We start from the raw sequence: 25,951 nt of genomic DNA, 5'->3' as shown, positions 1-25,951 counted from the left end.
ATTCCATTTCCCATCGTAAAAAATAAAATGAAATATTGGTTGTTTATCTTAAATTCAATTGATCTGTTATGTTTCAAATTTTGTATAAAGCAAGAAAGAAATAGAACCTCCTAAGCCTCCAATTAATAGCGACTACAAGAGGAGGGGTAACAAAGGGGTTTCATCCAGACAAGATATTAGCTAGTCGTATATAATAGTATTCTTGCAGACACTACTTAGTCCTCTCGAAAGCCTTATCGTTGCTTATTTATTTTGTATTCACTGAACAATATTTTCCCTCTAATCCAGTCCAATATCACAAACTGAGATAGAATCGTTAAACAACCATGGCCAATTACATTTATTTTTTAAAAAATCAAACAAAAACATACCAAGGAACAACTATACAAACTCAGACTTGATACAAAAGATGTTCATAGCCTATAAACTTACACAAAGCAAATACGATTACAAAAGAAAAATAAAAATAAAAACCACAAACTATCAAACATGAAGATTTTCAACTTTTAGAATCCCAAATCTTCTTGATCTACATTGCAATTGTAGTCTAACGATCAGGACCCAACAAGGATAGAAGAAAGTCCTTGTAGCTGCCTGAAGTCTCGGACTGAACTGCTTTGTTCAGTGTTTTCTTATATTTCTTGTGATATTCTGCCTTTATATACTGCATATCTATCTCAGCTCTTGACACAATTACTCTTATCAGGGTCGAGTCGTCTGTTCCCATTCCTTTCATTGCCTTGCGCAATACCTGCAATTCAACAATTTTAGTGTCATGGTTTCTGTCCTAGATGAGAAGCGCACGAACGTCAACGAATGTATCGGTCTATCTTAATTTCAGGGATGACGAGAAAGAGAGTGAGGAGTAATGTATAAACCATACAATGTAAGGGTAGAAGAAACTAAGGTTGTATCTCCAAGTGCTTTTTGTAATGCCCCAAGCCTAGATTTGGAATCCAGATTCAATATCTAATGGTACTGACATTTCCTTGCGAACTAGCCATGCTATTTACTTGTCTTGAACTGCTTATACGATTGAAGTTTATCCTAAAACCAATATGGCTCTTTCTTCAACATGTGTTTCCCTCAATCACATGCTTACTGGGAAAAATATCAGGAGGTCATCCAATGGGAAATTGCTCCAAACTAAGTACACCAAACTTTGAAGTTTCTATGACTGAGTCACCAAAAAGGAAGTTGCACCTTGTTAGTATAGTTGGCCATAATTCTCTTAATCCTTTGTCAACTATGCTTCTGTATTTTCAAAATCTCGCATTCAGATGTGATCACAGTTTGATTCATGTATAGGAGAAAGTAAGGTTGTTTGTGGCGCAATTGAGGGTCACAGGCATGACTTTCTACATTTTTTCTAACTTTATTTCTACTTGCTTAACTTCCCCATCAACTTATTATTCGTAATACTATCTTTTTTCCATATATAAATACTTTATTTACGTTTATCTATTGTGTGCTTCATAAAACAATAAATAACAAAAACCACTTGTTTCCTATACTAAGGATGGCCATGGCGCTTTGGTACGCCTAAAACTTTAGGAAACATTGATTTTGACCATGGAAAGACTACTAAAACATAGCTTAAGACCGTTTCAAGAAAAAGAGTTTAAGAACAATACCTTTGCAAAGTAAAACCCAGGATTCTCAGCACACAGCAAAATTGTGAGAAGGCCATGCTCAAAATTCCCAGATGTTTCTTTCTTTATAACCTGCAAAGTAAATTTGGTATTGTGTTAAACTTAAACCTTTATATTCTAAACGAAAGATAAATCTTGATCAAACACCTAACCTAATTAATATAACAATACCTCTTTCAAAGAGTTGCCATATGAATGTTTATAAGCATGACTAACAGCGGAGAGATGTGCCCTGCTTCTTTCACTGAAAATTTTTATGAACTTATCTTCATCAGTTCCCAATCTTTTCTCTCCAGCTTTATAGAGAGATTTGGCATCTTTATCTACCAGAGCTCTGTCGACTTCTGGGCCTTCATATCGCGGTTTACTAACATAAGCTAATAGCAGCTGAAAATATGTAATACTCTTTTGTTAGAACGTTAATTTTTCCTTTAAAAAAATATCAACTTCCAAACATTTGTTTGAAAAGGAAAATAAGAGCCCATTAATCATAGCTTCAACTTTAAGATAGAGGTCAATGCATGTATGATTATTAGCTCCAGCTCTCATCCCTTTTATCTAACGTTTTCCAAATATATGAAGAGCTATGGTGTTCTTCAAAGAATGAGTGACAAGTCAATAGTACACACCTCAGGACAACCATTTGACTTGAGTCACTTGACAATATTTCATTGTCAAGAAACTCATTGGATTTTAACATCTTAGATAGGTGATTACATGGGGTTTGAACGCATTATTCTCTAGTCCATTTACTTTTACCACATACTCTAACATCACTAGGTCAAACTATAATGGTTTGTTTTCATATAATCCAAGCATAATGGGGAACATTTACATATTGTGCTTGGGCTTTGTGAGTTTCCTAAGATCTAAAATATCACCATTCATCTACAAAATGTACATATTTTCACATACAATTCATTAGGCTTAAAACCAAGTAACAGAACAATATCATCAAAAACTGGTAGATAATAAAGAATGAGAGTGATAAAGTAAAACTTAAAAGAAAAGGAAGTAGGACCTTTAGATGATCACCGGTAGCAGTGCGTTCAATATCACGTTCAAGGGGAGAACGAAACATGGCCAAGTAAATTTGTTTAAAATGCTGAATCTGCGACGGTGTACGAGAACAAATTACTTCAGTGGCAGCTCTAAGAGTAGAGGTTTCTCCATATATAGCATTCTTCACTAGAATAGCATCTCTGGTTGCTGGATCATACATCCATAGTAAAATTGCATCCTGCAAGAATTCCACGATGTTCAACAAACATACAGAAAATCAAAAGGATGAAAGCAGGAATACAAGAGACGAGCAAGAGAGCAAGCTCAATTAAAGCATGGTTTTACGGTGCATACTTAGTAATAGCTCATTTATATTATTGTCAAGTTAATGAGCTATTCTGTAAAGTGATAAAATTAAAATCAAGTAGGCTCATGGAATTTTATTAAATATGGACTTATTGGATGGATATGATCATGGATTTAAATTTCTCCATTTTGCCTTTGTACTTTAAAATTTTGTTCATTTTAGTCCCTAACTATGTACTTTCAAAATGATGATTTTAATCCTGTAATTATAAGGAGTGACCATGTTTGTTGATTCATTTTCTTCCTTGTGTCATTTCTTTCCATCACAAATCACAACATACAACACTTAACTAATATTAATCGAAGTGAACCATAACCTTAAACTAAAATTTTTCATTGCTTAAAATTTTTATTAAAATTTTGCAAATAAAGACCAAAATGGTTGCGGGGCACAAGATCAAAACAATCATTTTAAAAATATAAGGACTAAATGGACAAAATTGAAACCATGTGGATTAAAATAAACAAAAAAGGGACTAAAATCTAAAATGTAAACCAGGAAAGTCTTCTAAAACGCACCTCAAGTTTGCCACTAAGCTCAGATTTTAAGCGTTTGGTGAGTTCCTCAGAGTAAATGGCTCTATATTCCTGCTGAATGAGAGCACGTTGTGCTGCATCTCTATGTGCAAGAACATTGATAACTGCAGCAGTATCACATCCAAAACCTCCAAAAACGAATCAAATAAAATCAATACCAAAACAAAATCATCAGTCACCACAATCTCATTTCAATTTTCATCTAAACCCTTTACTTTTGAGAAAAAAAATACATTGTTGGTCTCCTACTATTTGGTCCCTATGTTTCAAAACCTCACACTTTTCGTCTTTAAATCTTGAGTTTCATTTCAATTTAGTGTCTTGGTTTCATAATGTTACATATTTCAAAGGTACTCTTAGCCAACCTCAACTTTTCACTAAATGTTTACTTTCGATCTTTACTGTTTTTATTTCTTAATTAATGTAAAAATAATTAAAAAAATTATGCTTAACTAAGTTTCACTGTTGTTTTTATCACTATTAAAATTAAGTTTAGATTTCCACTTCATAATTTTTTTTCGTTAAAGCAACTTGGAAGATGAGGAATCAATAAAGAGGAAAATCTTGTCAATTACCTTCGAGACAAGCCAAATTTATCTACTTGATATTATATTTCAAATTAATTAATAAACATTAACAATAACAACCAAAATAAGTTTTCAGTAAAAATTCAAGATTAAAAGTGTAGATATAGAAGCTAGAAACTAAATTTTGAAATAAAACTAGTAAAGTTGTCGGACTAAAATCAAACTCCAAGACTTGAAACTTAAACACCAAAGGAAAACGAACACCCAAAACCCAAAGACAAAAGGAATTGCACCCACCTTATCTTATCTCAACGATCAAAACAGGACAATTGAATAGGTCAATTTCAATTTAAATTTCATAAAAATTAAAAAAAAAAAAAAAAGAAAAAGAAAAAAAACCCACATACTCAATAGATTCTCCCCTTTATCCCCAATTTTCCACCCATTTTCCTAACTCGATTATCTCCAGTAGAGAATCAAAACCTCAAGCCAGCCAATAGAAAAAAGAAAAAAAGAACAGATAAGCAATTGGGAGAGTAAAATGTAAATAGAGAAGCAGAAGAAATGGGAAATTAGAAGACTGACCTTTGAAGGCGCGGTAAAGTAGGGCAGCATCGTCCCGAGGAGAAGTAAGAAGAGGAGGAATGGTTAAGGAAGACATTGGAGAAGGAAGAAAAATGAGAGGAAAAAGTTGAAGTGAAAGTTAAAGATGAGCGATAGATTTAGATTATATAGAAAGGGAGAATGAATCATAGGCGATTGAGGATGATGGTATTTGATTCAACGTTGGCCAACTTGCTTTTCAGGACGCTGCCACCAAACGTACATTTTCTTGTGTGAGTTTTGAATTCTTCAAAACTTTCTTGACTCTTTCTTTATTATTGTTGTTGTACGTCATTGGCTCACTTTTCCAAGAAAAATACCAATTTTGAATTATTGTTTTCATTTTCATTTCCACACGTTTTTTTCTTTTTTCTCTTTTTCAAAACTTGTACTAACTGTTTTGATTTTTATTTTTGATTTTATGTTTCCATACTTTAATATTAATTTTCATAAATATAATCAAATAAAAAAATCTGTAAAATTGTTCATTTTTTAAAATATTCTAAATTTAAACGATCACTTTTTAAAAAATAACTAAATTTAAACTATTAAATCTAAATGTTATCGATATAAATGATCTTGCATTAAAATTAAATTATCGTTTTTCAAATATAAACAATACAAAATTCAAAAGTTTAGATCATATAATCATTTAGTTTTTTTATTTCTTACGATTATGTTTGTTTTCTCATCGTTTCTCTCATTTTCATACTTACGTTTGGGAGGGTTTTAGGTAATTTTCAAAACTAAAAACATGTTTTTGAAAAGAAAAAATAATTAGTTCTCTTTAGAAAAAATTTTGTTTTTTAAAATTTATTTTAATTTTTTCCATAAAAGACAAATATTACATAACCCAAAACCGAGTTATTTTTACAATAATTTTCCTTTGATCATACATAGTAATAAAATTATGAAAAATTTGCGAAAAATATTTTGAAATATAAGAAAACTTCATAACAACAGACATTGATAAAGATTAATAGACTTTCGTCAATGTCTGTTAATGTCACTGATAGAAGGCTATCAATGTCTACCATTAATAGATTTTAAAACATTAATATATTTGTAAACACTTCGATTCATTTTGCTATATTTGAAAACAACGAAGGATAAAGCATGATATATTGAAAATTTGAGTCGGCCATTGAATCTAAATCGATTGGTCGGAGAATGAGAGGAATTAATGATTAGTTTGAAAAAAAAAATCTCTAATCGAGAAATTAAAAAATATATATATTTCAAAGAACGAAATCGAACAAGATACTAACCAATCGATTTTTACTCATTGGTGGTCGAGGTTGATTAGAACATTTACTGAACCAATCATAACGAGTTTGACGAGGACTTGGACGGAGCTACCCTAACATTTATATATTTGTTTTAAAAGAAAAGGAAGCATAATGATAAAACATTTATGAAGATTTAAACCCACAGTAACAAAAAGGAAAGTAAAGAGAAATAAGGAATGAGGTGCCAAATACAAAGGAAACCATAATAAGAAGAGTAATAATAAGAAGAGTAATAATAAGTTATTGATTTTAGTAAAAGCATAATCGTTATTAATGTTGGGTGAGGGGTCACTCTCAAATCTCAATCTCAAGAAAACAAAGTGATCTCAGTTTGAATTTTTTGAAATTGTTCTTACTTTCCACTTTTTAAATTAAAATAAACAAAATGAGAATGGGTGTTAAAAGGAAAAGCAGTGTAGAACATCAAATAAATAAATAAAAGGTAAAAAAATATTTTTGGGTATTCATCCCAAGAGAAGGAGTAGTGGGAAAATGGGTAAAATAAGTGATTTAAATTAGGTGTTAGTCAAAAACATTTTTTATAAATATATTATCAAAACACATTTTAAACAATTATTTAAATCACAAACTCCATATTCCAAAACACCGAATACAATTCTACTCTCATTAAATTCTCTAATTACCTTATCAATCACTATCGGTGGTAGAATTTGCTATAGATTGTAGGTATTTTTGAAAATTCCCTAATTAAAAATGAAGTCCCTAAATATAAATCAACTTCTATCACAGTGTTAGTGTTTTATCAATGATAAAATTTAAAATTTTGTTATACTTTATAAATATTTTAGTCAATTTTGTTATATGGACATTTTTAAAAATAATAAAATAAATTAAAATATTTACAAGTTATAATAAAATTCTGAATTCTATCGATAATAGTCATGAATAGACTTCTATTACTAGTGGATATCAATGTCTATTATCGATAGAATCTGAAAATTTTCCTAGTAACATTTTGTTAGCATTTTTTTTTAAAATTTTTTACCCACACGAAAAGTTATTTTGAAATGTTGAAGAGTGGTTTGAATGAAGCATTGGTGGAGTAGATGGAAGTTTGTTTAATATTTTATTTGTATGGATTAGATGACCTTTTCCCAATCCAATACCTAAACAATAGTTTAATAATACATTTATTATGTGGTCAATTGTAATCTTCTTACTATCATTTTTCTTTCAAAGGTACTCTTAGTATTACAACATCTAAACCTAAACCTAATCCAATCCAACACTTCAAACTTAATCTTCAATTATGTTTTAATTTCTTTTGTTAAGTCTTTTTCAATAATAAGAAAATGGAGTCTCCATGAGACTAAATATATGCTATTTTGACTTGGACAACCTTTTTCTTCTATACCCATTAATTAAAGAGTAGTTTATTATAATTTCATATATGTATATATACGATGTGGACTACCATATTGAAAACATTCTTCTAGAATATTTTGATTCTTCACCATTATATGAATAATATGTTGGAAGCAATGAAGAAAAATTAGGCTACACAGTTTACAATGGAGAAACAATTATGGTAACACTTTCTTACATCCACTGTTTTAGCACTTGCACTTGCTCTCAATGCAAGGTTTTATGAGAGGCTTTTGATCAGCATGTCATGGAATTGAGTTATAATGTAATGTAATCTCTAAAATTCATTTGTTGGATTAATATTTTTGGATTTCTTTTATTAATCTGAACCCTACATCGATCTATTTCCACCCTTTCAATTCCTTCCCGTTTCCGGTGAGTTTTACGTGTTTCATCTAAAAATTTCTATCCATCACTATGCATGATTGTACTAAATATATGCGATATTTTATTTAAGATTTTGGGTTTATATGTATATTTTATGATTTCGTAGGTTTCGAGCACTAAAAAGTAGAGTAGGGCGTGAGTGACGAAAAGAAATTAAAAATAGACCAAAACATAGCTCAAATTCACAAAGTTGTCGTGTTCCTAGCCACCAAGTTAGACACTTTTTCTCGAGATCTCAAGTTGGACATCTAGATGGTGATTTTATGCAAGGCATTAAACCGTTGTGGAGTTGTTGTCATAAGCTATGGGTAAATAATTGTGCTGAGATATGTGCTATACTACCTAAATGTGAGGTGGGTTATAAATTAACCTAAACTATACTATCTTAATGTTATACGGTTGAAGAGTACGTCAAGAGTGTCCTAAGGTTTTACAGGGCGTTGATTACAAGTATGTAGGGGAGCAAAATCAAGAAGTTTCCTCAAATTCTTTAACAAACTTAGATGTCACTCATGCGTTTGCATACCAATTAAGATAGACATTCTTTTGGCGCCGACATACCACAAATACTCTATTTCTAGATGCAAATGATGTAACAAAATGCGACAGGTGTTTCTTATTTCTAAGCTAACTACTACTTTGTTTGACTTAGCCTTCGTCACTTACTCTTTCGAGCAGTTAACTGCCTTCCATTAAATTAACCTTTCAATGTGTTTAAGCATGACATTATCGCATAGGTCAAACAAATTGAACACATCTTTATTTATTCCAACTTAATTGAATCTATTCCTCACCCTTTTAGAAATGAAGATGAAAGACATAGATAACATGAGAATTCAACTGATCATATTGATAAGATGAATTTGTCACAATATCACATATCAAATATTACAATCAATTTATGGACAAGAGAATGTAAGTGTAACCAATACAAAGAAATGTCAACTACAAATCCCAATTTCTTGGTCATAATAATCGATCAGTCTTTATAAAAGCTTTGGACTTACAGAAAGATTGAAAACTTGAAAATTTCTCTAAAAATATGGACAAAGTTTCTTCTTCTAGCTTCGTGTGTGTTTTTGTGTTCTTCATTACAGGTAATATAGGCTTCCAACATTCAATTTCCACTAAGCACATTCTGTGTTCTTGAACGCCTAATTTTACGATTAGTGGGCCTCAACCAAGATCCAAAAATCATGCAAGGCCTATGTTCTTAGCACTCGGTTTTTTAATGTGATGATCAATAGTAAGTACTCTAAACGCCTTTTAGATTTCTTTTCGTGCATTAAGTTGTTTTCTTCTTAAACATCTGATCTTCACAGCATCCTTTCTGCATATGTGTTGAAAGTCCTTCACATTGTCTTTGGGCTATATGTTCAACTTTTTATTAAAACCATGCAATGAAAAATACCTGTAGGTCATAATATCCAAGCATCTGTAGACATGTGAACACATAGTAAGCAAATTACATAATTTTCAAGAATCTTTTATGCGTCCTCCTACAAGTTTTCTCTATTTATTTTGAATAAAGATGACTTAACTTGTATTTCTACATAGATGATGTGAAACCCTTGTTTTTGTATTTCTAAGGTTAAAGTTAAGCATGATTAAAGAAAATATTACACCTATATGTGTAAGTCATAAATAAGCAGTTTGCAATCAAATGTGAGTTTAAGGATGACTAATCGGGTTTAAGATTAGTATAAATAGGCTTTGTAAGCTTAAGAAAAAAGTTACAAAGAACCTCTAAGAAAAACTATCGAAGGAAAAGCCAAGTGAGAAGAGAAAAGAGGAAGGTCAAGCGATAAGAAGGGAGAAGAGAAGAAGTGTTTTAAGCTTTGTGAGGGATTCTTTTAAAAGAATAAGCAAGTTTTCTAAGTATTTCTTTCTATGTTGTTGCGTAAAGTATATTACTTGTTGTAATTTTACTTATGATCTATATGAAAAACGTGACTTGCAAATCAGTTAAAAGATCTAAAATATCATCATCCTCACTGTCAACATTAGACTCTCCACTTAATCTACCACCTAATGAAGTAGCACCATGTTCAAATCGAGCTAAGTTCGTTGCTTCACCATGATAAACTCATTTATTATATAAATAAGATATTCCATATGTAAATAAATGGCGCTCTATTCCATCCAATGTTTGTGTCATTGAATTTTCACAATACTTACATAGACACCTAATTTTTCTCACATCATTTACATGACACTTAGCCACTTCCATAAATTGAGCAACTCCATCAATATAATCACTTAAAATCTATTTTTTAGTTTAATCCAATCCCTAGTCATCTTCAAATAGGATGGAAAAAAAATTAACTTTGTAGCAAAATTTGACACGTATTAGCTAAAGTGTCAAATCGACCTAAAAAGTTAAAATGAGCTTAAATGGTACTTTAACTCAAAAAACTACTATATGCACGATCAATGTTGACACTTTAACTATGAACATAAGTTAATAATGACTAAGTGTGACTTTCAAACAAAGAATCAACTCAAAAGTGTATTATGCCTAAAAAACTCTTTCAAAATGACGAAGTATGACTTTCAAACAAAAAATCAACTCAAAAGTGTATTATGTCTAAAAACTCCTTTCAAAATGCCCAAGTGTGACTTTCAAGCTAATAACCAAACACAAAATATAAAAAAAAACAAGAAAAACTTTTGTTTAGCCATTTAAAAGTCGAATCAAGTTAAAAAGTGTCTAAACCAAGCATGTTAACCTTCAAATTAAGTGAAAACTACTCAAGTGTGTCATTGAAACTAAAAACCATACAAAAAAATCACCTTTTGAATGTCTTAAATCTGAAAAACAACTTACAAATGTCCAAGTTTACTTTCTTAACTCAAAACCAACCCAAAAATGTCAAAAAATGGTCTAAGTGGCACTTAAGTCTCAAAACAAGTTAAAACTACTCAAGTGTAACTTTCAGGCTAAAAACCAATAACAAAATATCTAAAAAGTATTTTAGATATGCATGATTGACTATCATTGCTGCAGGATAGCTACAACGTATTACAACTAAAACATACAAATAAGTATGAAATATATGTATGATTGGCTACTATAATTGCAGGATAGTCACAATATACTACAACTCAAACATACAATAAAATATGAAATATATACAATCATTATGAAATATATGGATGATTGGCTATCATAGTTGAAACATACTTGCTAGTATTATCAATGTCATCCTAAAAAGTTTAAAAGTGTAGACTTATCAATATAACTCTAAAAACAAGTTAGAAAGTGTCTATGGAACACTTTAAATCCCTAATACATAAAGTTAATATGTCATTATATACTGATAATATAATTCAATATATAAAAGTATATATTAAAACATAATTCTAAGCGTATAACATTACTAATATCCATAAAGTTCTTAACATTCATTCAGATTACAAATGGTTGGATCAAACTTACAGTAACGATGGGTCTTTTCGATAAGCAACAGAGCTGTGACTGCAACAAGGGAATTGGGGGCGATGGTCGCGAACCAGTTCGGCAACCTCTTCAGCAAGCACCTGAGTCCAACGTCCTGCAAACAAAAAATCAGGTTGGATGAGAGGGATTTGTGTAAAAGAAAATTGGGAGGGGGAGACAAAAACAAATCGGGGGGACAAAAACAAATCGGGGGGAGGGGGCGGTGGTGGTTGCTAAAAATCATCACAAGTGGGGAAAGAAAACCGACGGTGGTGAGGGGTTTGTCGAAAACAAATTGGAGGAGGGGTTTGTGAGAGAGGGAAAAAAGCGTGGGGGAAAGGAAAAAAGAGGGAAGTAGAAGAAAGTGAAATTAGATTTGTTTAAAAAAATTTATGGCCACGTTGTTTGCGTCCCCATATGTATAAGTTTTGTGTTGCCATAGATATGTATAAAAATGTGGGGCTTTTTGCCACATAAATTACGTTGGCAAATATTTAAAATATATGCCTACACGTAATACATGACAATAAACTAAAATAAATGTGAGCAAAAATTCAAATTAAATAATTTTCTTTCCACCATGTAACTTTTTCCCCACATATATAATTTCGTTGGCAAAAATGATAATGTGCCCACGCAATACACAACTTTTTGCCCGCACATATATTTTTGCGGCAAAAATGAAGATGTGCCAACACAATAAATTTACGTCGGCAAAGCCAAAAATTCTTGTTGTGTCAGACGAATTTTTTATGTACTCAACAGTTCATCTAATGATCAGTTCGCCTGGTAAACCGCCTACTGCAAAACAATAATAAGTTAAGAAAAGAAAGGTTGAGTTGCGGATCACGCTCTCTTTAAGACGTTTCGCGGCTCTGGTTCTTTGTGCAAACATAATTTCTAAAGTCTCGTCGTCCCCAGGATAAAACAGTCGTGTTCTCAATTAGTTTTGCAATAAAACTAACCGGAATCTCAACACTTAAATAATACATTTTGTTTTTGCTCAGAAATCTCACTGAAAGAGATTTTAAAGAGATTATTTTCTTGTAATTTCTCATATACAAAACGAAAGAAGTAGAAGCGTTTATATATTGTGAGGAAACAAATAGAGATGTTGGAAATTAATTTAGAAAATTAGTTTTAAAACGTTTGTAGTTATATGGAAAGATTAAGTTGATCATTAAATAAAAAATGGTAATAAAGTATTTGATTATTTAATTATGCGATAAAGATCATGTCATTTATAACATCTCATCTCACTTAATCATCTCATCTAGGATTTCATTATGTGATCAAATGAGATATTCTAGCATTTCACATAATTAGTACTATCGCGTAGTTATGATTAGTATCACACACACGACAAGAAAAGTGGTCTACGACGACAGTTATTTACTGTCGTAAATGAAATTCACGACAGTTATTTTTAGTCATAGAAGCGGGAGTCATGGAAAGTCCTTCGATGACCGTTTTTAAAAATTGTCGCAATAAGTTATTTTATGACATGAAATAAATGTTGTTAATCAGCATTCAACGACGTCAAATAACTGTCATTTTATTTTATGACAACAAATAACTATCATCATTTGTGTATTAACGACGGTTAAATAAATGTCACGAATTTATTTATTGTGATATTTTTTAATTGTCATGAATATGTTAAACGCAATAGTTTTTTTTGTATAAAATTGTCATTGTTTAGTTATTGATGACATTTTTTTTAGTCAACCATTGTGCAATCGTGATAGTTTTTCGATAAAGTTGAATGTCATTGTTTTGTTATTGACGACATTTTTTTGCTATCAAATATATTGCAATTGTAACAGTTCTTTTTTTTAAAAAAATTGTCATTGTTTATCTATTGACGACATTTTTTTTCTGTCACATATAGGGCAATCGTGACAATTTATTTTGTTAAACAACTGTCATCGTTTTCGGATTGACAACAATTAATAACTGTCACAAATTCATTTATTACGTTATTTATTTCCTGTTGCAAATTTCTCAATTTACTACAGTTTTTTCCTGTTCTCCTTGTTGCTCCACCATTACACAAACCATTTGAATGACAATAATGTAGCTCAGAATGACAATTTTGAGTTTATAATATTGACACCTATATAGAAAAAAGTAGTCAACACTATAATATATATACGATATAATACAATTTATAATATTCGTATATTTCCAATCAAGTTTCTAACAATTTACAAGTACGAAATCCTAGCCCTTAATCAAAAAATATTTTAAATAGCATTAGAATACATCTAATAAGATTTTCTGCAGAAGCATAAACGACCAACCGAGAATGTTCGTCTCTGAAAATGTTCTTTGAAAGAAAAGTCATGAAGTTGTCGACTCTGGTTGAACCTACAAAGACAACATGAATATAAGCATCCATAGCACATACATTTGTGAACCAACATTACCACAACAAAGAAGAAAATGGAGGACTACCATGTAGTAATGTGAATGTAAAATAAACATTATATATATTATGAATCTTGTTTCTAATCAAGAACTTATTTCCTAACCATGCATATACTTGATGAGCGTTTGTAGAATTTAATATCAACAACCAAAATCTATAAACTAATTCAAGATAGAGCGAGTTTATGTTGTAAAAGAACACCTTAGAATAAATATAATAGAGGAACGCATGAATTTCAGCACACATGACAAAATAAACTTTTTGAAGGTAGGAATCCTATATAAAATTCCCTAAACCTTGGAGTCGTCTCCCAATTTCTTTTTTCAGTTTTCGAAGCCAAAACAATGCATTTGAAAAGAATTATTGGTGACGTAAACGAATAAATATAAGTGATATAAGCATTTTTAGGGATATAAGCATTTAAGAATACCTCCATCTCCATTTTTTATGAAGTTAATCTTGCCACAACAACTGTAGCAGCCTCTTGATCAAACCCTTGCACCAATTCCTGAAATCAATGCCTCAAATATTTAGCTTTTCCCCAACATCGAGATAGAGAAATAGAACCAAACAGAGAATTCATCTGTTTGTATTGGCTTCTCATTGTTCATAGAGACAAAAATAGACAAATACAAAGAGTTCAAGTGTGTGTGTATGTGTGCATAAAGCACTAGATAGGTTAGCAAGTACACATTATAAACAAGGGCACATCAAACCAATATATATACAACCACTCCTGAATATTTTTCATGAATAGAAATGATGGTGTTCATTTGTACGTGCAAAATATCAACCATGAAATATATAATCCTATTCTCACAAGTAATTCCCACAAACTAATTTTTCCTAATTACTTGGGTTGTGGTTTCTTCCGACATGTACACGATGGAAGAAGTGAGATGAGATCGAAGCTTAGCATGACAAGCAGAAAAGAAAGAAGTGAGATGAGATCAAAGCTTCAAGTATAAGAATGCAAAGCACTCTCTCCCCCATGCGTTTCTTGCAATAAAACTCTCAAAATTAAATATAGTAACAAACATTAGTTATTCTTTGGTTAACTCTTCTCCGATGAAATTTAGTTTATTATCCCATTGTAAATACTAGCTCTGAAAATCTGTACATACTCTACTCTTCAGTTAAAACCTATTACATTGAAAAATGTGAGACCGACCAAAGAAGAAGTTTTCTCCTCCCTAGGCTTACTGCACTGTTGTCCATGGTAAGAAAGGTACTTCAAAAAGAAAATGTCTAAGGTATGCAAGTTTCATCAATGAAAAGTTCACAATGTTTAAAGTAGAGCAAAATAACCATTTGTATTCCTTAAAGTTGGGTCGTTCCTAGTCCTTACAACAAAAAAGTTACGACAATACATGCATGACAATTTGTAGTCCTTAAAGTTGAATAGTTTGACATATCCTTGAGGGACCAAAGAAGCGTAGTTAGAAAAACTTAATAAGGATGAGAATAAATACAAGTAAGGAGGGTGGTATTGTCCCAAATTTCCACAACTCTTCTCAAACCTTCAAAATTCTATGGAAACTCATCAATAAACAATAGAGCTTTAGGTAAACTTTTGAAATTGGAAACTTACCATGGCTCTATTCGGTGCAAGTCTACATACTTTACTCTTTTTTACCTTTGAGTTAAACAAACAATAGAGCTTTAGGTAGACTTTTGAAATTGGAAACTCATCAACCTAGCCATATAAAGATCAAATTTGCTTTAACAAAACGTAATGCTTCCAAGATTGCAAGATCATAATATAGACAAAAAGAAAAAGAGAGTGAAGGTTAGACTTCTTTTTCAAAGATAATGACAATGGAAAATGGAATTCAATGACACATTTAGGTTTAATAGCAAATGTCTTACCTCACAAATATCATATTTCTCTCTGTCTAAGAGGAGTAGGACCATTATTGCATACTGACTTCCAACACCAACAAAAAGAAATAGACTTCACAACTATAACAAGGCCAATTGCTTAAATTGATGGTTTATCAGAGCTTCCTATAAATAAAGATAAGTTCATTAGCAACATAAAGAGTTTATTTCTTCCTCTTAGTGAAAACGTTCATAACTTTTTTTAATCTTCAATCATTAGTAAATTACAACAATTTAATAATGAGTTAGATAACAAGTACTTGTGTTCAAGTTTATATATATAGTTTGTTTATGCTATAACTATCATGCAATTACGATACAACTCAATAGCAACCATAAACAAAATATCAATAGAAAAATCAAAAGTACTCAAATTCACTTGAGAAATGCATAGACAAACAAAAAGACCCTACACACCATCAAAGTTTAAAATCTCACATTTCATTTTTCATTCACTTTTTCTCAAAGCTTCAGCCCATAGCCATGACATCTCCCTTGGCCTTGATTTCCTAATTCGAACGAACAAAAATCAATCAAAAATCAACCAAATGCTTCGTTGAGGCATTTCATCAACCACATTGTAAGCTATCAAAATGTTTCATCACATAGCCAACCATAAAGAAAAAATGTAGATTCAAATTAGAAAAATAATTGTAAACAACAATATTGAATAGGATGGTAGACAAAACAAACACATATCTCCTATAAAAGCAAAGCTATGAGGGATGTTTTTCATAAAAAGAACCATCAATATATCACATTGTGGGTAAAATGAAAGCATTTGAAGTCAATATATTGTATAAATACAAACAATAGAAATAATGGTTGAGATTCATCGGTGAGTTCAGCGCTGCAAAGGGTGTTGGGTGGTTGCGTCGGCTGAAGGAGAGAAAGAGAGGGATTTCGCGCGTTGTTGACCAAAAGTCTAATCTTTTTCGGCGTGCGTGAGAGAGAGAGAGATGGTTAGCGAAAGGGAAAAAAAATCGAGGAGGGGCGACGTGTGGAACTTCCACATAGAAGAAGAAAAAGAGAAGAAGAAGAGAAGAAGAAGAGGAGGAGGAGGAGGGGGTAGCGAAAGAGTTTTGGAGATGTTTTATTTTAATAAATAAATTATTTAATGTTTTTAGAATTAGGAAAAAATCTGATTTTAATAAATTTTTATTTAAAATAAATTTTATTTTAATAAATTATTTTTTGTATCTTTTATGACGCCAAATAACTGCCGCGGAAAGTAAAATCTGAAAAATTCCGTCTTTTCCCACCAAAAACACGGTTTTTTAGCTTTTGCGACAATTTTTTCTTTTCTCTTTTCAATTTGGGATGTATACAACTGTTAGGTAGTTTTTCTTGTAGTGATAATTAAAAAACTATACCGCTTAGGACTTTGAAGACTATCATTTGCATAGCTTAGTCTTATCGTATATCACATTGCATGGTGTTATCGTGCGTGTAAGAATTTTTCATTCACTCGTTTTTATCTAAAATGTTTTTTCCATGTTGCCACAGTTGATAAGGTTGTTTTGGGTAATTAATATATTTTGCCTTTGATAGTTTTTTTCTCGAAAAAAAAACTCAATTGGAGTCAAATTTACCATAGAAATTAAATTGTGTGGTTGTTAAACTAAAATCTTCCTATAATTTAAATTTGTTTCCCAATTGCTTTATTAAACTTTAAACTTAAAATTAAGATAAGATTTTATTTTAAGTATTCAAAATATATATATATAAAAATAAATAAAGCATTATCATCTCCATCATAATATAATGTATCTCATTCAGCAGTACACAAAGGATTCATGTTTAACCAACCTAGAGGTGGCTGTTACGGTCATCAACGTGACTAAGGTTGAAGTAGCAGCTGCAACTCAACTACTAGATTCACGGCTAAGCAAAACTATGATTATTCATGGTAATTAAGCGAATTAAGATGTAGCAAATCCATTTGTCATTTATATGTGGACGAGGTCTAAAGACATATGAAATGGTGTAAGGTGGTTCAGTATTGAATATACTTATATATGGTTTATTTGGATGGTTTTTAATACATACATAGTATTTGTGTTTTGAATGCTTTCGCTAATTAAAGTGTTTATGATGTAATTTATTTTTATAAAAAGAAAAATGATGAGGATTCTTAGTAATTGCATGAGTTAGTCTCACCAGGATTTAAATTAATTTTAGTATGTGTGTCAAAGATACATAGTATTTGTGTTTTGAACCTAATTACGGTCACTAAACACAAATCCATCGTCTAATAAGTCCAACAACTACCGGAAGCGAAACAAAATAACCAACCACGAACATCATTACTACAAATTTTGTTTTTCTTTACGTACGAAAATTTTGATTTTTTTTTATGGACATGACAAACAATTTTTTCAAATTTCTCCATTTTCTTCAAATTCTTTGAAATTCTCTCTAATATGAATGAGTCTTATAAATCTATCGAAGGTCACTATTTATAAACAATTTGATTTGATATGCATGAAGTGAATTACACGATCACTACAAATGAGTATCTTAAAGATATTTGATAATTTTGTTAGAGTAAAGGATTGAGGCATCGAGTTTAAATAGACATGTATATCTATATTAATAATTTTTATAATAATATTATGAATTTAACTCATATATTTTGATTTTAGTGTTTGTTTGTCTATAAATTGAAAAAGCTTCATTTAGTGATGCCAAAGAAACAAAAGAAAATGGGTAAAATTTTGAACTTAGGTAAGATACTATATTAAAGTTAATATGTGAGATTTAATCAAATTATATATAAAATGAACTATTGAAATTAAGATCAAAATAAGAAAAACTTTTAAAACCACTCTAACTAAATTAACACAATAAACATATACTTAAAACTAAATTAAAAACTACATTTGCAATTTTCTTTTCTTATTATATCATTAATATAAGTTGGATTAAAAAATATTTCAAATCTCAATTAGTTAGGCGGGCACGTATATAGATAATTAAATTTTTTATTTCTTCAGGGTAATTAAATTAAAATTTTAATATAATCTTTATATATTGATGATTAAATTTATTATTTATTGTTTTTGTTGGGAATTAAATTAAAATTTTTAATATAATGTTTATAGTTATAACTTCTAGGTTAATAATGAGTCCATCCATCCCAAGAAATGAAACGGTCGTATGTATAAATATTCCTTTGTTTAGTAAAAGTATCCAAAGCAACACATTTGTCTTCTTTCTTCCATACACATTGACTTCTTTTCCATTTTCTTTAGCTCTTTGTGTTGAGCATTATCTTGGGAAGATTGATCATCATTAAATGTGATGCATTGTGGAACTTTGTGACCATGGATGAGGAGGTTACGTTAATAGATCCATAAATAACTTTAGAATTAGGTTATTAAAATATTGGTTATCATTAGAGTCACATTTTGTGTTGTTAAGATTCGTAAGAAAATTGATCATGCATATAGTAGTTTTCTTAATCTAATATGAGTTAAAACGGAACCAACAAGTTCACACTCCTTATAAGATATACTTATACGTAGATGACATATCAATTTTTGGATCAAACTTACACGTCATAAATGATATAAAATCTATGTTGAGTGCAAACTTTCACATGGTAGACTTAGAAGAAGCTGATATAATCCTAGGTATTAAGATTACAAGAACTGAAAATGGAATTTCTTTAGATCAATCTCATTACATAGAAAAGATTATAAAGAAGTATAACTATTTCGAAAGTAAACCAGCTTGTACACCTTATGGCTCTAATGTTAACTTGTTCAAAAACACTGGTGACAGTGTTAACCAATTCGTGTATGCTAGTATCATAGGTAGTTTGAGGTATACTGCTGATTGCACTAGACCAAATATAGCTTATGTTGTAGGATTACTATATAGGTTTACCAGCAGAACTAGTCTAGAACACTAGAATTCTATAGAACGAGTAAAGAGATATCTTAAGAAGACACAAAATCTAGGATTACGTTATCAAAAGTTTTCAACTGTACTTGAAAATTACAGCGATGCTGATTGGAACTTCCTCATAGATGACTCAAAGGCTACAAGTGGCTATATTTTATAGCAGGTGAAACCGTTGCTTTGAAATCCAAGAAACAGACAATTTTAGCCTAGTCAACGATGGACTAAGAGATGATAGCACTAGCTACTGCTGGAGAAGAAGCAAGTTGGCTTCAAAGCTTGCTGTTAGAGATTCACACCTAGAAAAGACCGGTACCAGTCATACTAATTCATTATGATAGTACAGCAGGTATCGCAAAAGTTCATAACCATTATTATAACGGTAAGAGACAATAGATACGTCGTAAGCATAGTACCATTAGAGAATTTCTCACTACTGGTGCAGTGATAGTGGATTACGTACGGTCTGATGACAACTTGGTTGATCCTTTGATGAAAGGATTAGCAATAGAGAAGATTTTTAAAACCTCAGAAAGAATGAGACTCAAGCCTATTGAAAATTGAATTACTGTGAGGTAAACCTAACTTGATAGACTGAAGATCCCAAGAAATTAACAAGTTCAATGGATAATAATTGATCACAAGGAATATGACGCGAGAATCATGCTAAATTATTAGGAGTTTCATTCTTATGATTCAGTGATTAGCATGACCTCCTGAAGCGTATGAAAATACTGAACTTTGTTCTTAATGAAATCTATACTTGATATCAAGTAGGGTACCTAGCTACAGAAGTGCCCTTGATAGATTCACCTTTGTGAATGTGGAAGTCGGAGCTGCTTCCTATGGAATTCTAGACATATTCCTAGAGCGTTCACTAAACTGGGATATACATTCAAGGCCATATAGCACGGGCCATTTTAGAACTTCACTCAAATAATATTGTGTGTGCAATAACATTAGAAGTAAAGTTCAAAACAACAAGTTACTTTACGATAATTTAAACTATTGTCAGTACGTAAAGATTCAAGTCACCAGACACCTTAAGACCAACGTTAAACTACATCAACATGAATCCACTCCCTCTCTTTGTATTTCAATTCATACCAATAAATAACGTTGTTTCTACAAATTTCTTTAGCAACATATGACATTTAGTGATAACGGGTAAATAAGTTTTCAATACTGAACATATCAAGTCCACAGAACAAGAGCGAGAAAGTGAGTTAGAACCGGAGTAAAAACTAAATGAGCTAAAAAGAGAAAAGTGAACTAAGAACTAGAGAAAGAATGAGAGAAGAAAAAAAATCTCATAAAAACGCTTGATAGCACCCACATGAGGTTAGAAAGCATCATTTTGAAAATACAGGTCAAATCTCAATTTGTAAGAAACAAAATTAAGGGATATTATTTTAAATGACAAGATTGCTAAAAATATTTATAAAAACAGAAAATTTTCATAATCCTATATGTGATAGACTGTTATAATCACTAATAAACATCAATCAATATCTATAAGACATGCATTTATCAGTGATAGATGATAGTAATATATCAGTATCTATTAACATCTATCAATCATATTCTATTATATTTGTAAATATTTTGGTTATTTTGCTATATTTGAAAACCATAGTGTAATATGGTTGCAAGAGTCTTAGGTAAGTTTAATAGAACTATTGAATCTCTCTCACATTCCTTCCTCCCTCTCTCTCTCTCTCGTATACTTTCTCTTTTGTCTCTTTGTGTATTAGGTAAATTAATTGTAAAAGCTTTCAACATATAAAGGGTGGGAACAAAAAATGAATATTCAAATTAACTACTAAATCTTTCATGTCTATTAGTTCTTCACTTTTAGCTTATTCAATAGTTTCTTCACTTTTAGCTTATTCAACAGTTTTCTTTTTTCTAAAATAAAACTAACTTTTTGTTTGATATGTTTTAACACGATGTTATATATATTACTCTTCCTTATATATCAATTCATCACAAAATTTGACTATTCTCTTCCTAATTATTTTTAATTAATTATTATTCAATTATCATATTAACAACAAATTTCTTTTAAGAAAATATTATATTAGGTGAAAATTGAGGTTATAATGAAAATAACTATTATTTCATAAATATTCTAAAATTTAATAATATTTCATGACTAGATTTTGAAAATATTTTTATAACATTTTTATATTTTTATATTCTCTCTCATATTTTAACTTTTGGATTTATAAAATTTAGATTTTGACAAAATATTTAAATAAAAAGTATATGATTTCTTGGCTTTATTAACTATATTAGTATTTTTTTAAAAAAATAATGTCATGAATTTTACATTATCTATCTGTCAATTAATTTTTTAAATACTTAAGTCATCCTTTATTAATATAATTTTTTAGTTTTAACTTTGTTGATTTTGGTTTATATTCATTTAGAGTAAAATATTTTAGTTAATATCTTCCTTCATTCTAGAAGACTTTATTTATTTATTTTTATATATTATAGCTAAAATTTGACAATCTATTAATTAAAATCTTAAGTATGTGTGGGATATAGTGAAAAATGTGAAGGGGTACTTTCACTTTTGACAAAATATAAAATAAAAGTTAAGTCTACAAATTAATATTTTTAATTTGGTAGGAATGCAAATTACCAAGTCCAACTTTTTTTTGTCAATTGGTAAGCACTTTTTCAATTAACATTATGATTTTTATTGATTACCTTACTTTTTTTTTTTTTTTTTTTGTTAATTTCTATGGAGTTTCTAATTTTTTTTATTTTTGTCATCTATATAACATTATCGATGAATGTTATTGTCAATATGAAAAATAACCATTATTGAAAGCTTAACCACAACGACAAAATAATATCACTTGATTACCTTCGGATTGTCATTTGATTACTTTTTTTTCTTTCAAGATTGACATCTGATTATCATATGACTGACATATGACTGTCTTATAAATTGACCTAAAAAAAAATACAATGTTGAGTAATTAACCTACTAAAATAATACTGTTCTACTGAATTAATATAGTTTGTCTTGATTTCTATCAGAAGTCATCACACTGGAAAGTAAGGCACATTAAAATACATTTTTTTCTAAAACACATTAAGGAGAAAAAAAAGTAATTAACATGTGATTATTATATGATTGAAATGTGATTAACATGTGATTATCATGTGATTCACATTTAATTGACATCTGATTATCTTTTAAATTGACCTAAAAAATATAAAATACTTAGTAATTAAGGACCCGTTTGGTAACGTTCCCGTTCTCTATTTCTTGTTCCTTGTTTCCTGTTTCCGGTTTCCTGTTCCTTCTTTTTTTAAAACAAGAAACAGGAATGTGTTTGATAACTATTTTTGTTTCTTGTTTCCTGAAAAAAAGAAATAGAAACATAAAATGTGTTTGGTAACGGTTTATTGTTTCCTGGTTTTCTTTTAAATCTTTTTATTTTATTCACATTTAATTCAATTAAACATCAAACAAAAATATATGTCCTTCATTAAACATAAAAAAAATAAAATTATCAAACCTAGATAGATAGATATTTTTGTAATCTTATGAAGAATGAGATGAAGATTGAGATATGAAGAATAAAACCAACGAGAGGAAGACGAATTCCCACGACAGAGAGGAGGACTAAAACCCACGACAAAGAGGAAGACAAAAACTCACGGCTAAAACACAGATTTGACAAAACCCCACATATACGGCAAAAACCCACAACGGAAACACAATTCACGCAAAGAGAAAGTGTTGGATCGGTATGACAACCCTAGAGGGGGGTGAATAGGGTTTAAATAAACTTTTTTGACAAATAAAAAGTAAAATCAACTAATTATATATTTTTAAAATTTAAATAAAGAACTTTGTAAACAGTTAAATAACAATATTGATAAAAAATATATGAATGGAAGTATGCAATCAAACTCAACCAATAAGAATATGTAACTAAAATTAAATTAAAAAATAATTAGAAAAGAGTTAGAGAAGAAGACACCGTAATTTTATAGTGGTTCGGTTAAACTCAACCTATATCCACTTTTCCAAGCACCTCTTGGGATTTTGATTGAAAATCTTATGTGGACTCTTTCCACGGATTTGAGCCGAACCGATTCTTGCTCATTTTTCGGGTTCAAGAGCAAACCCGATCATTTCCACGGGTTAGGACCCAACCGTTACAATATGTTGAAGTTTTTAAATCATACAAAACAAAACTCTCTAAAAGAGTGAGTATACAATTTGAAGCTCACAAATTTAATCCTCACAATACAATAAGAAGCTCTCAAGAATAAGATGAAAAGAATAAAAATTGGAAGCTTTAGAGAGAATAACAATGTTGGCTTTTTGCTTGAGGATTGTAAAGATTTAATGATATTGTCTTTTAAAATTTGGGAAAAGATAGACCTGTTCACACAAGATTTTCGAAGAAATGTAATTCGTAGAACTAAACTTTGTATATTGATTTATATAGTCTTGTGGATACAATCTCTAATATTTACTCATTTGATGCTTTCTCGTGATTGCAAATTAAAACTTAAAACTTCATGTTCTTTGGTCTTCAGGAATTTGTAATTACAAGTCTACTTGAGCTTCAATCTTCTGGAATTCAAGGAAAATTTGATCTTCCTAGTCTTCTTCAATATTTTAGAAGATGGCAATCTCAGGGTTGATAAAAATTTGCATGTTTTGAGAGTTTTTAAAAGTTTGAATCTTTAATTCTCCAGAGCTTCAATTCTTCCTTCAACCAAAAATTTCTCAAATAAATAACTAGGCCTCTATTTATGGAGAAATTTCATGGGCTTTAGGTGGGGCTTACGCCCATTTGTTTGTTGGGCTTGGGCTTGAGCCCATTTTCTTTTTCTGGACATCGGGTTGGGTTCATATGCTGACTAGGATTGGTCTTGGGTCTATGTATTCATTGGACTTAGACTTGAGTCCATTATCCTCGTTGGCCCAACTTTTATATTTAAGGCTTAAATTGGGTTGGATATGTGAAAAGTTAGTTACCTAAACCCAATCAAATTATAATTATTACCATGTTGTGATGACGTGGTAAAATTTAATTAGCCGAAATTTCTTGTACCACAAGACCATAAGAGTCTATAAGCAATAGAAGTCTATCATTGATACACTTTTCTATATTTATAATTTTTTTTAAATGTTGCTATATAGATAATTATTATTCCTAAAATTACCACACATTATAATAAAACCCTTTTTGTTATAATAATGATGTCAAAATGCATAAGAAGATTATCAAAACGTGTGACTTATATTGTAAACTTATAAGTATTTAGAAATAAACCTTACATAATGTCGTTCCTGTTTTACGTGGATATCATGTTTCAAACGCAGGGCAAGTGGGAAAAGAAGAAAGGAGCAGATCATACAGAACATCTAGCGCAAAGGCTATGCAATGGGATCTCGTTTGGTGATTAATAACCCCAGGCACGAAACCAAGACATCAAGCGAAAAAAGCTCACAAAAAGACAAGAATGACAGTTGGGACGATGTGACCTCACATGGTCAGATGACAACATTGACACACACAGAAGAATAGAAGTTTTCTGCTGAAAAGCAGTCTATATAAGCACATCGTCTCCACCAAGAGAGCTCGAGTGAGCTACCTGGAGAGTATGTAGCCGTGATGAAGAAAAATACTATTTATGTTGATTTCCTAACTTGTAATAGCAATTCATTTTCTCTTCCTCCCATTTTGTTGTTTTCGTTTAAATTTTATACCTCACATTGTACATATTGTTTTATAGGTCTATGCCCTACACTCTTGGATAGTTTTATGTAAACATAGTCGTTCAATCTATCATCTCTCCTCTTATGCAAGTCAACGTGTTATCAATAGCTTGAGTAGGTGATCGTTCATGATAAGAAGAGTTGCTTATAAATTTTAGCATGTTAATTGCTATTTTGTTATTGCTTGGTCAACATAAGTTGCTACTTACCCGAGAGGGAAAGTAGCTAGAACCTAATTAGCACGCTTGAAGAGGAACTTTCCTTCTTCGCAAGAGTATTTCTAACATTTGGATCCCAAAAGGAGTGCAAGTGTGGACAGTGGATACCGAAAGGTACCAGTCCTTAATCACAAAATACTATAAGATGCATAAGTGGTTTCTCCTAGATATAACTCACCTAACCATATTTGGTCATATGGATCTCTGAAAAGCAGTCATGTGTGGCATATATGTCTTCGAGAGAAGCATGCCTTAACCATAAGTATGACTTAGCGAGTTAGATCGCACCCAAGTTATCTCTCTACTTAATTGAATGGTAACGCACAGACATTCCTACATTTTTTCCATTAATATAAGTTAGACGTGTTACTCTATCTTTCTCTTCACTTTGTCTTACAGACTCTCGCTGTGTAATTAGCCAATTCTTACATTTGTTATTCTTTAATTCTCTCAACTCACTTAAATGAATAGTAGATCCTAGAACTAACTTCTGAAAATAATTTCCCGTGTTCGATCATGGATCATCCAGGTAAACTTATTGTTTTTCTTGCACTTGGGCAAGCAAT

The 25,951-nt window shown here is 30.7% G+C and overlaps 1 protein-coding gene and 1 long non-coding RNA gene across 2 annotated transcripts; both read right to left on the bottom strand.

The window, feature by feature from the left end:
* Positions 1-222: 222 nt before the first annotated feature.
* On the bottom strand, positions 223-4,921 carry LOC101209769 (annexin D5). The gene is made up of 6 exons (XM_004140390.3): positions 4,670-4,921; positions 3,540-3,685; positions 2,674-2,892; positions 1,824-2,039; positions 1,635-1,724; positions 223-751 (listed from the first exon to the last, which is right to left on the bottom strand). Exons 1-6 carry the CDS (start codon positions 4,743-4,745, stop codon positions 548-550), a joined length of 951 nt encoding a protein of 316 aa, XP_004140438.1. The 5' UTR covers positions 4,746-4,921; the 3' UTR covers positions 223-547.
* Positions 4,922-8,628: 3,707 nt separating this feature from the next.
* LOC105436294 lies at positions 8,629-11,579 on the bottom strand. Its single transcript, XR_970171.2, has 3 exons — positions 11,189-11,579; positions 9,161-9,184; positions 8,629-9,079 (listed from the first exon to the last, which is right to left on the bottom strand). It is a non-coding gene; the product is annotated as an uncharacterized LOC105436294 (long non-coding RNA).
* Positions 11,580-25,951: the final 14,372 nt, after the last annotated feature.

The sequence above is a fragment of the Cucumis sativus genome, chromosome 5, assembly GCF_000004075.3.
Source record: "Cucumis sativus cultivar 9930 chromosome 5, Cucumber_9930_V3, whole genome shotgun sequence".
NCBI classification, from domain to species: Eukaryota; Viridiplantae; Streptophyta; class Magnoliopsida; order Cucurbitales; family Cucurbitaceae; genus Cucumis; species Cucumis sativus.
The sequence above is the reverse complement of the archived record's forward strand: the minus strand, read 5'-3'. Positions and strand labels throughout refer to the sequence as shown.

What these genes read in the sequence shown, in the direction of transcription:
- LOC101209769 (XM_004140390.3), bottom strand. Translation starts at nt 4,745, where the DNA reads ATGTCTTCCTTAACCATTCCTCCTCTTCTTACTTCTCCTCGGGACGAT. An exon ending in CTACCGGTGATCATCTAAAG is followed by an intron (nt 2,040 to 2,673) that starts GTCCTACTTCCT and finishes ACATATTTTCAG; the next exon opens with CTGCTATTAGCTTATGTTAG. An exon ending in ATGGCAACTCTTTGAAAGAG is followed by an intron (nt 1,725 to 1,823) that starts GTATTGTTATAT and finishes TTTACTTTGCAG; the next exon opens with GTTATAAAGAAAGAAACATC.